This window comes from Daktulosphaira vitifoliae, unplaced genomic scaffold (genome assembly GCF_025091365.1).
Source record: "Daktulosphaira vitifoliae isolate Bord-2020 unplaced genomic scaffold, ASM2509136v1 Scaffold_2, whole genome shotgun sequence".
Classification (NCBI taxonomy): Eukaryota; Metazoa; Arthropoda; class Insecta; order Hemiptera; family Phylloxeridae; genus Daktulosphaira; species Daktulosphaira vitifoliae.
Genome location: NW_026099573.1, coordinates 34250455 through 34262140, shown reverse-complemented (window position 1 = coordinate 34262140; position 11686 = coordinate 34250455). Strand labels below are relative to the sequence as shown.

Below are 11686 nucleotides of genomic sequence, written 5' to 3'. Positions count from 1 at the left end.
AAAGAGTTAGTTAAAGAAAATTTTAAATTAAAAATTATGTATTAATAGATTAAATAATTTATGTACCAAACCATTTCAGAGTTTTATATAAATTATCTTATAAGTTAATGAATTCAGTAAATTGTAATACATGGCGACTGAATCTTTAGGGGGATGAGCGTGTAAACCCAATTACTTGTGCTCTTGTTTTATTAAAGGACTTGTGCTTATCAAAAAAAAAAATAATAACATTAACAATTTAATATTTTTAAGGATGTTTTATTTTATTTAACTTCTACTTTAAAATTTGTCAGTCAAAAATATAAATGCAGAGATAAACTATTACGTATGATTTTGTTTTCAAAACGGTTATATTATGACAATTCAGTATTATAGTGATACGCCTAAAGAATTTTCAACCCACTTGGGGCAAGTTTTAACGTCATTTCAACCAAAGTTTGTACAAATTATTTTTTACCTAATGGAATAATTTTAGGTGGTNTTTGTACAAATTATTTTTTACCTAATGGAATAATTTTAGGTGGTGTATTGAATTAATTTAAAAATTTCATTTTTAAGAACCTCCCAACTAAACACATATAATCTTACAAAATGCTGTTAGAGAAAATACAGTACGACAAGCAATCGGCACCATTCAAACGCGTAACATCTAATTAATATTGTTTCAACTTATTATTACTATTTATTTTTGAATTTAACAATTATAATTCTTATGATTTTTATGAAGTGTCGTCGGCTCTCTAATAGACACGCTCGTTACATAGGTCATGTATTATTATTTTGCTTTATTATTAATAAACCTTGTTTTTTGATTGCATACAACACTTGGTTGTGTATTAGACAAGTTTAAGGAAGATATAGTCAAGTAAGCTATCCTGTTGTGTCTAATTTGGATTACTGTTGATGAGCATTTAGGACTTGTATCTAAATAGCATCATATTTTTTAAATGCTTTTTTTTTCTTTACTCGCTATAATTCACTTAACTTCTTCATTCTAGCACAACGTGTCTTTGTTTGCTGGCATTCTACTCTTACGGCTTACCGACTATTTTTTTTTATGGTATTCTTTACACAAATAGATATCCTATTCCACACATCATTGATATGTCCCTTGACATTCCACGCAATTCTTTCTATCACCTTCTCTAAGAACTTTTTTCTCCTTTTAATTTCCACAATCTAATTGTCACCTCTCTTCCTGTGTTCTTTCTACTTTTGGAAAACATTTTTGAGGCGACTCAGGACTGCCATAATTGTTGTGCCCCCTGAGACATTGATCTCCCTGTCTACCCCTGCTCAAATAAATGTTTGATGTATCATAAAGTTTTTTAGTTTGTCTATTAAGTAATTAAAAAAAAGTGTGCCGAGTAGAAATATAAAAAAAAGGAAATCAACATAGTGACCCTTTTAGGTATGCTCCTGGTTTATTACGAGGTGTAGAATTCTTAGTATATGAAATAGTCAACTTGTCATGAGCAATTTGTTTTATATATTTATATGAATTGTATACACATATAATCTGAATTATATGTATTTATAAATTTTATTCTATCCACTTTAAAGTGTACCAAGTTAATGCAAGTTAGTTCAAAATCAATTCTTTGTCGTAGAATTAATACAAATTTTTATTTATTTAATTTCTTCAAAAAATATTATCTAAAAAAATCATTATTTAATCGAAAATAGAGGACATTATTATTTTAAGTATAAATACTTAATAAATAACACTATATATAGTATGATTTTTTTATCATTATTACTTAGTAATAAAAAAATAAATATAATATATTAAGAATATATTTTTAGTATCTTTTAGTGTTATACATTCCTTTCATTACGATTTATAATCTACTAAACAATAAACTATCATATCATTATTAACTATGTCATATTGTTACATATAAGTAACATCCTTATTATCATTTGTTAAACTATAAACTATATTTTATGTTTGATTGGGTTTTAATACTAAACAGTGTTAATTTTAATTTTTCAAATTTTAATATACATATTTAAATAACTTATTTATTAGATGAAATTATTACTATACTGATAACAATTTCTGGATTAATATTTCGGAAAAAATTAACATGCTTTTACCTAGGCAGGAGAATAGTCAAATCAAAGATATAATAAATATTTACTTGAATTTTATTGAATATTATTTAACACATTTTTTTTTTTTAATTTAATAATGTATTCTAAAAATGTTACAATTTATATTCTAAATTTTCATTAAAAAATTAATTTATGGAAATTTTACTTCAAAAAACATACATTTTAAAATATTTATTGATTTTTAAAAATTGTTGATTAATCACTGTATTTCATACAAATATATACAAAATAAATCTTATTAAACATATTCTAGAATATTTTGACTGATTTAATAATTCATTTCTAATAACAGTTTTCAAAACATAAATATTGATATGTCATTATGCACTTCAAAAATTCTGAAAGAAAAAAATTGAATTAAAAAATGTTCTGTGTTTAAACGTTATTCAGTATTATAAGGAATGAAAGAAAAAAAAACTAATTACTAAAAAACTTATAATTACGTTCATAGGTAATAGTTTCATTGTCATATCTATGACTAGCATCATCAAAATAACTATTTATGAAATCGTCTGACAATTGAATACCTAAGTATTTTTTCCAAAAATTACGAAAATCTTCTTTATCAATAACTTTTTTTTCGTCTATGATTTTTTGGAAATCAAGTTTTATTTCTATTAAAGTTAGAAAATCTTCTTGTGACATATGTTCTGAGTCTAAAAATTAATATAATAAAAGTATTTTTTAATTTTATTAAAATTAAATTTATAGTAGTTTTAGGCTTGAACATTCAACATTATTGAAATAAGGCTGTAAATTGATATTATAAATAAAATATCAATTCAATCACATTAAATAATGTTTTACATAAGCTACAATTTTGTTGGCATTAAAGAATCCATTCCAAAAATAAAAGTTTATTTACGCTTTAATTAAAAAAATATTGTACTATCATTATTATGATTATTACATTTATTTTATCTAAATAAATAAGAATAAGAAATTTTTCTTATTTTTTACCAATCAACAATAAATGCAAAAATAATTTAAAATATCAACATCTTCAATTATTTTGAAAATTTTCCTANTATTTTATCTAAATAAATAAGAATAAGAAAATTTTCTTATTTTTTACCAATCAACAATAAATGCAAAAATAATTTAAAATATCAACATCTTCAATTATTTTGAAAATTTTCCTAGATAAAATATAGTTTTTAGTTGCAATACAAAGCCAAAATGGTATGAATANTAGATAAAATATAGTTTTTAGTTGCAATACAAAGCCAAAATGGTATGAATAATAAACTTTATTTTATAAATGCCTAACATAAATAAATAAAAGACAAAAAAGATCGCTTTGACTAAAAAAATTGTTTAAAAAAATGGCCCGCAGAAAATGTTTTTGGTTTAGGCTTTGGAACATCTTTGCCGGAACTGAAACATATATATTTATATGCTTAAAATTAAAATGCATTATTATATTTAATAATTAATTTTGTTTTTAAACTTATCGGAGTTCTCTAAACAAACATTTTTAAAGATAATTACCATATCCAAACAATTCAACAGCTGTAGTCAATTCATCATTAGTATATGGTAATTCAAATTGATTCATGATTATACTTAATTTGTCTTTATTAATTCTGTCGAAATGGTCTTTTTCTTTTTCAAAAGCGACCTTGTACTTTTCCAATCCATTTTCAATTGATTGTATATTGTTCTATACATTTAATTAATAATTATCAAGTAGAATTTAATTAATGATAAATAAATAAATGTTATCAATTATTATTATTTACACTTATCTAATAATATAACCTTAATTAGAAAAATGAAAATTTAATTTAATAAATTATAGTTGATTAATTAATTAATTAAATAACTAATTGAAGGAATTTCTATGAGTTACTTCTTTTAACATTTCTGAAGTTGTGTAATACGTCAAATGAACTCGGTTTTTTTTCTACTAAAATACATGCTATAAAACATTGAGGATACTAAACAATTTTCTGTTTATTTAACCACATTAAAAATTGTAAGCCTAAAAGTATTGACGCTTTTTAGTTGAACTACTTTTACATGAAACAATATTATAATAAAATTAAATATTTAAAAATCAAGTTGTAGTATAATTTTTATATAAAATATATACAGAGTGGAATAGGTTTCAACTCTTATTACTTTTGATACAATGATCATTTTGCTGTTATTATTTTAAATTAATTTATGCATTCTTAGATAAAATCATATTTTTTTAATTTAATTTTTATTAATAAAATTTGTTATTAGCTTCGATACAACGCTACGAAGTAATTGGTATTACCACAATGTGTTTTATTGTTTTGCCTCTGTCCTCTGTCACAACTCTTACTCGACCTTAGTAATCTATATTTTTAATATACCCTAATTTAATCTAATTATATTAATTGACACCAAAAATTCGAGAGAACACCCTCAATTTTAGAATAATAAAAAAATTCAAAATAACGCCAACTTAAAAATTGGCATTTTCAAATAATTTTCTATATATTTTTTTTATCCTGATCCCAATAAAATTTAAATGAAGTATATTTTAGATAATAAGCTCTTTATTGGGTTTTTTTTAGAAAAATCTAATTAAAAACATTTTTTANTTTTTTTTAGAAAAATCTAATTAAAAACATTTTTTAACTCAATTCTTGAAAATGTTTCGGAATGTCTAATAATTTTTAACTTATATCAAATTAAAGATCATGAAATGTACTGCAATATTAAAAACAATTTTGTTCCCTAAATAATTATTTAATTAAAAGCTTTTTAATAGGTTTATTAAGTTTGTAGCGCGGGTGGAGTACGCATTATAAATATATACCATTAGCAGTTACACTCTCCCGTGCTACAAACCCGCTCAATGTAATAATCTGTTTGCATCTCAATAATTATTGCCCTAAATTTTTTATTCATATTTTTTCCACAAAAAGCTCGAAAAAATCAAAATACATTTAAAAAAAAATTGTTTAATCATTATTAAAAATAAGAAATAAAAAATATCGTTTTAATAGTCTAAGAATGCAAAAAATGTACTAAAAAAGTTACAGGAAAAAGGTTATTACATTAAAAGTTATGATAGATGTCCATAAGATCTGTTTCACTTAAAATTCCGTAAATATAAAATAATAATATTTTTATAAAATTATAGGATTATAATTTAATAAATTTACCTGTGCATATAATATAGGCATAAATAAATATGCTGTATAAACTGCTAATATAAATTGAAATTTCATTTTGCTTTAGATTTACTTGGATTTACTTTGGATTAACTAATGTATAAAATCCAAATTAAACGTAAAATGAATTATATTACTTCAAAAATATATGTACTTATGTACAATATATATATATATAGTACAATATATTAGATTAATAGTATTCATTTTTTTATCTTGTTTACTTTAAACGTTTTAATAAAAATATGTATTTGAAGAGTGATCAAATGTTTGAATCACTTTACTTGATTTATGAATTTTATGATTTTTATAATTAAAAATAGGCTATATGAGTGATGACATAGTGTATCTTTTACTAGTTGTTTTATTTCTCACGTATCAATATAATTTTTAAGTAAAAATTAATAATATTTCTTATTTTAAAACTAAAATAATATAAACTAAAATATTACATATATCAATGTGGTATATGGGCCCTTAATACTAATGCAACAATGCGTCAAATAAAACAAATAATAAGATAAAAATAAGACAAAACAATATAATTAATAACTACTTATCTATACTGATGATGACTGGTTGATGCGAATGAAATCGTTGGTATGATCATTGAACCAGACAAAATGTCCTGTCGCGAATAGTATGAGCGTATCGCTATATTATGAGTATAAGTGTATGAGCGTATCGCAAGGGCGATAAACAATAACGCACAAAGGTGCGACAATCGCAAGGGCGATATATAAGCTTTTTTAACAGCTACGTGCTCGCATGCACCATAGAGCCATACAACAAAACGAACTAGGATGGCAGCGAAAACGCAAAAAAAAATGTCACACAAGGACCGATAATAACTAGGCGAGTCATTAGAATCACGCACGTAAGCATCCAATATATAGAAAAATATATATCGGAGCCCCTAAGTTGACGAGTCAAAGTGATGTTTTGAAATTAAATGATATAAGTTAAATCTTTTACGATTTGATCAAAGACCATACTACATTATCTTAAACAGAATGATATTTATTATCGATTCCTTAATCTAATTTCATCAAAAACGTAGCATTCCTTAATTTCAAGAAATAATTTTCTTGTAACTTTGATCCAGCCTCATATTATAGTATTATAAATATTTTTCTTTGAAATCATTAAAGATTTCAGGAAATTACACAAATGCTTAACATAAGAATAAGTTCTTTAAAAATATCTATAATTAAATATTCTTAAAAAATGTATTTTATTTCATATTCAGTTTAGTATTAGAAATATTTATAAATAAATTATTTTTTCACAATTACAATTAATGACTTTCGATTTGATAAACAAATTATGAAAGTGCGTCATTACATACTTTTTAAAGCAAATCAATCTTAACATTTTTTTCTAACAAAACGAAATTAGTCTATCTAATTTAATGCTAAACTGATTCATAGAAAAAAGTTTTGAGTTAAAGTCTCCCCATTAATAATAAAATATTATCATATAGTACATAGAACTTTTATTAGCTTCGATGTGAAGCTAAGAAGGTATTAGTTTTATTATGTGTTTTTTTTTTTTGTATCTGTTACCACTTTTTCTCACCTCTCACCGAAACGATTTCTTTCAACGATACGTCAAAAGATCACAAATCGTATAGTCGAAGACATTACCCACAAAAATTGAAAAAAATTCTCTGGTTCATCGTAAATGAGGGAAATGGGTAAAACTTAATAATTTTTATAGTTGGGGAAACAAATTTTATTTTATGAAGTAGCTTAGTTGTAAAAAAAATAGAGTTATTAAAAACTTAAGTGTAATGTGTATGCATCAAACATATTTATAAGTATTCTATTTTTTTAGTCATATGAAAATTGAACTATGTCTTAATTGAAATATTGGTTAAAATTTGATCATTAATTTGTAGTTTTAACTCTAGCAATGATTTTAAATAAAATATTGCATGAGTCTAATTTGTATATAACAATAATTGTGAAATTACATAATTGGAGTATGGGAAATAGTGAAATATTTAGTAATTTAAATAAAAAATAACTTTATTTATAATAAAATAAGTACTTAGAATTTTTCTTACATTTGTCAATTTAAAGTTTTGTATACATTTTTAAAATAAAAGATTATTAGGCATAATCAAATAATAAATTTTCAACTCTGGACAAAAAATAATAAACCTAAAGTATGTATAGCTAGTTAAAAATTTGTATGGAGCANTTTTTTTTTTGTGTCTGTTACCACTTTTTCTCAGCTCTCACCGAACCGATTTCTTTCAATGATACGTCAAAAGATCACAAATCGTATAGTCGAAGACATTACCCTCAAAAATTGAAAAAAATTCCCTGGTTCATCGTAAATGGGGGAAATCTCCAAAAAAATTACAAATTTAAGAATCGCTAATTTTCGACATTTTTTCAATTTTCTTTATTCAAAAGTTCCATAATTTTTTAAAAGAAACGAAATCATTATATTTTTTTTTAACAGATACATTATGTCTTTATCTTTCATTTGGTTATATTTGTTTTATAAATCTGACCCTTTACCTGTCCATAGAGTACGATTTAAAATGAAAACTTTCTCACAAAAAATTAACTTTTTCAACTTTACTTTTGAAAGTGTTCTGGAAACTCAGACACTTCTATATATATCTTAAATTGTAGCTAATGTAATATAATTTATCATGGAAAAAAAAAATGACGGACTTTATTTTGTCTTCACGGTGAAAATGGCTACCGTATGCTATTTTTGTGTTAAAATTTTCGATTTTATATTTTACATTTTTTACTTTCAAATGCTATAACTTTTTAAAAAATGTATGGATCAATACAATTTTTTCATGAGAAGTAGTATTTATATCCCTCTTTCATTCAACATACTTTTTATTAAAATAACACCATTTCTCTTTATAAATTACATTTATAAATCATAAAACTTGTAATCAGGATATAAATAAGGAAATAGGACATCATGTAGCTCTTGGTTCAAAATAAAAACGTTTATAGAAAATAGAACTTTTTCGATTGATTTTTAATTAAAATATATTAATATATTAATTAATAACCTAATAGTCAAACATAAATATTTGTTATATTAATTAGAAAGATTTATTTAATATTTAGGCAATTCGAAACTCTAATTACAGATTTGAAATTGTCGCAAAAATGGGTTTAGAAAAGTATATTTTGATCTAGGATGAAAATTCCTTGTAGACCAGTAAATTTATTTAAAAATAATAAACAATTTTTTATTTTAAATTGCACCATGACTTTCAACTTTTATACGTTATAACTTTATACGTTTGCCATAAAAGTAATAACTACTTTATAATTTTTTATAATTTCTCCGTAAAAATTACAATACTAAATTATTAAATATCAACATATAAATTATAAAACTTGTATCAGTATATAAATTATGTAATAGAAGATCATGTTGCTTTCGGAATAATCCACTAATTTTTTAAAATGAAACATTATATACAGATTTGCATCGAAGCGTTTTTTGTGATAGTGATTTTAATCACTGACAGATTAAATATATACTGGACCCAACTATGCCACATCCCCACTGTGCTAGGTTTTGATATTAAATTTTGATATCAATTAGCATTTTCAACGAAAAAAGTATTTCAGCAAGAAAATTTCACTTACAAAAATATATAAAAGACATAAATCCTAGAAAATAATAGAGTACTCTATTTAGACTAGTGTTAGTTGGTAGTCCACTATAATAAAATCATCAATAAAAGCAAAATACTCAAAAAAATAATTATATTATTTCTCTAATTCATTTTTATATTATTTATGACTTAAATATAAATAATCGTGTTTTGTTTTATTCTATTTTATTAAAAATAAATATATTGTATAAAATTGTATGTTCTTGTTTCAATTTTAATTGCCGAAACAATAGAATTTGAATATTTAATATATTTTATTGTCATAAATTGTAAACCATGACATTCAAATTACTACATAAGACAAATGTTTACAATTATCACTTACTGTAATCTCTGCAAAAAAACAAGACTATATGTAAAAAACAATGTCTATTAAAAACACCGAGATACGCTTACTAAAATAAATTATCAAGAGACGCAAAAATAATTTATTAATTTTGATATGAATCTGAAAAAGTATAAATTTTATTATATGTTTTTTTTGTATATATTCAAAAAAACACTCAGCTCTCACTAGACAAACAATATTGATTAATACGTTAAAACACCCGAATTTTATCTTGTTGAAGACATAACCCTCAAAAATCTAAAAAACATATTCTGGAATTTTTTTTAAGGAAAATTTTTTTCAAAAACCTAGCCCACTGAACTTTTGGCATATTTGGGACAAGTATACATAATATATGACAAAAATAAAATCACTATCATAAAAACAAATTTTAGAAAATAAAGTAATAATAAATGTTTTTAACACTATACATTATAATAACGTTATAAAAATATAACGATACCCCTTTGTTATGTTAGTTATGTAATACTTTTTAAGTTTATCCCTTATGTCTCTTATAGGGGTATCAACTTTGTTTTTTCGCATGGGTATACATACTTTGAATTTAATTACATTTTTGAGGTTTTATTTCAATAGTAAATGACATTTGAATTTTTAATATAGCTTTGTTAGTTTATTAGATATAAAAGTTTCAATTTTTTAAGATAACATACATGTATAATTTATGAGGGATTATAAATACAAGTAGCTAATGGTTAGTAAAAACAATTGTTTTGACAGTTGTATACACAATAAATAGAAATTTTATTCAATTTATAACACATAATATTGCTCTCTATTTGATGGCTGATTCAATTCAAAATTTATTTTACGAAATACTTTAAAAACGTTAATGTTGCTAAAAACAAAATTTTAATACTATTCCTTAAATTTAAAACAATTTTAAAATTTTTAAAAATAATTCCCTAAGAAGTACAATCTGAGATGACCAGACATCTTTTTATAAAATTAAATAGACACGTTTTATTAAAACTTGTTTTTAGTGATACAAAACAATTTTTATAGTTTAAAAATCCGAATACTCCGCATTTCCATTGTACAAATTTATTGCATTGTATACTTATTCATCAGAAATTATAAATAGAATGTTTCAAAGTGTATAAAATTTTATTGAAAAATACGAACGGTCATGTTCAAATAATTATTGCTGACTTATTTTAAGAATTAACAAAATTTTACATCATAATTGTACAAATTCTCTTTCTTTTTTTAAATTTTTTTAAAAAATAGTAAAATAATTTTATGCTCAGAATTCAAAAGATGTAAAATAATGAAAAAAAGTGAAATCTTTACTTAATAATGATTTCACTTTAATATCAAAGCTTATGGATAATGTAATATATTGTCCAAAGTTTACAATACTCATTTGCACGTTAAGTAATGATTTTTTCATGAAAAATTAATTTTTATTAACAGTTTTTATTTTTTTTAATATCAAATAGAGTAAAAAAATGACCGGTCGATGATAACTACTTTATATTATTAATTTTTGACATATTAGCTCATTTTTTAGTCACTCCACTCATCCATCTAAGCATTCTCATCTCTGCTACACTCATTCTCTGCTCTACTTTCTTATTAGCCGCTCAACACTCTGAACCATACATCATAGCTGGTCTCACTACTGTCTTGTAGAATTTACCTTTCAGCCACATTGGAATTTTTTTATCGCATAAGACGCCTGACGCTTCTCTCCACTTCAACCACCTGCATTTAATTCTGTGTCTTACATCCTCGTCAATACTACTGCTCTTTTGCCTAACTCACTCTAAATACTTAAAACTCTCCACCTCTCCAATCATATCCTAGCCTATTAACACTGACCTCCTCATTTCAACTACCTCGTGTTCTCCTATGTCAAACTCGTACTCTATATACTCTATNAATTAATATTTTTAATAAAATATAAAAAAATTAATTATTGAGATATACCTATAGACCTAACGTATAACTATTATTTAAAAAACAAATCAACTAAAAATATTAACTGGATCAAAAGTTATTTAAGTTGTCAGTGAGTGGTGGGCCACCCTGTATACTCTGTTTTACTTCTACTTATTCTTAAACCCTTTTCTTCAAGAGCTGATCTCCACACCTCTAGCCTTTGATTAATTTCCTTCCTATGTTCTCCTATTAACACTATATCGTCAGCAAACAACATGCACCACGGCACCTCTCCTTGTATTTCTCTAGTAATTTCATCCATCACTATAGAGAATAAATAAGGGCTTAGAGCAGAACCTTGGTGAACTCCTACTCTTACCCAAAAACCTTCTGATACTCCTCCTACGCTTTTTACCCGAGTACAAGTGCCATCATATATATTTTCTATTATATTAATGTACCTTTTCGGGACTCCTTTTTTCATTAATGCCCACTTTAAAACCTCTCTCGTTACTC

At 24.0% G+C, this 11686-nt stretch overlaps 1 protein-coding gene across 1 annotated transcript; it reads right to left on the bottom strand.

Annotated features, from left to right (window-relative positions):
- Positions 1-2266: 2266 nt before the first annotated feature.
- Positions 2267-5408, bottom strand: LOC126897858 (uncharacterized). Its single transcript, XM_050671784.1, has 4 exons — positions 5262-5408; positions 3610-3781; positions 2562-2774; positions 2267-2456 (listed from the first exon to the last, which is right to left on the bottom strand). Exons 1-4 carry the CDS (start codon positions 5325-5327, stop codon positions 2401-2403), a joined length of 507 nt encoding a protein of 168 aa, XP_050527741.1. The 5' UTR covers positions 5328-5408; the 3' UTR covers positions 2267-2400.
- Positions 5409-11686: the final 6278 nt, after the last annotated feature.

Bases quoted from the DNA above. Each gene is read 5' to 3' on its own strand.
- LOC126897858 (XM_050671784.1), bottom strand. From the start codon at position 5,327: ATGAAATTTCAATTTATATTAGCAGTTTATACAGCATATTTATTTATG. The intron at 3,782-5,261 runs GTAAATTTATTA...TTAAATGTATAG, and splicing joins TGCCTATATTATATGCACAG to AACAATATACAATCAATTGA. The intron at 2,457-2,561 runs GTAATTATAAGT...TTTTTCTTTCAG, and splicing joins TGAAACTATTACCTATGAAC to AATTTTTGAAGTGCATAATG.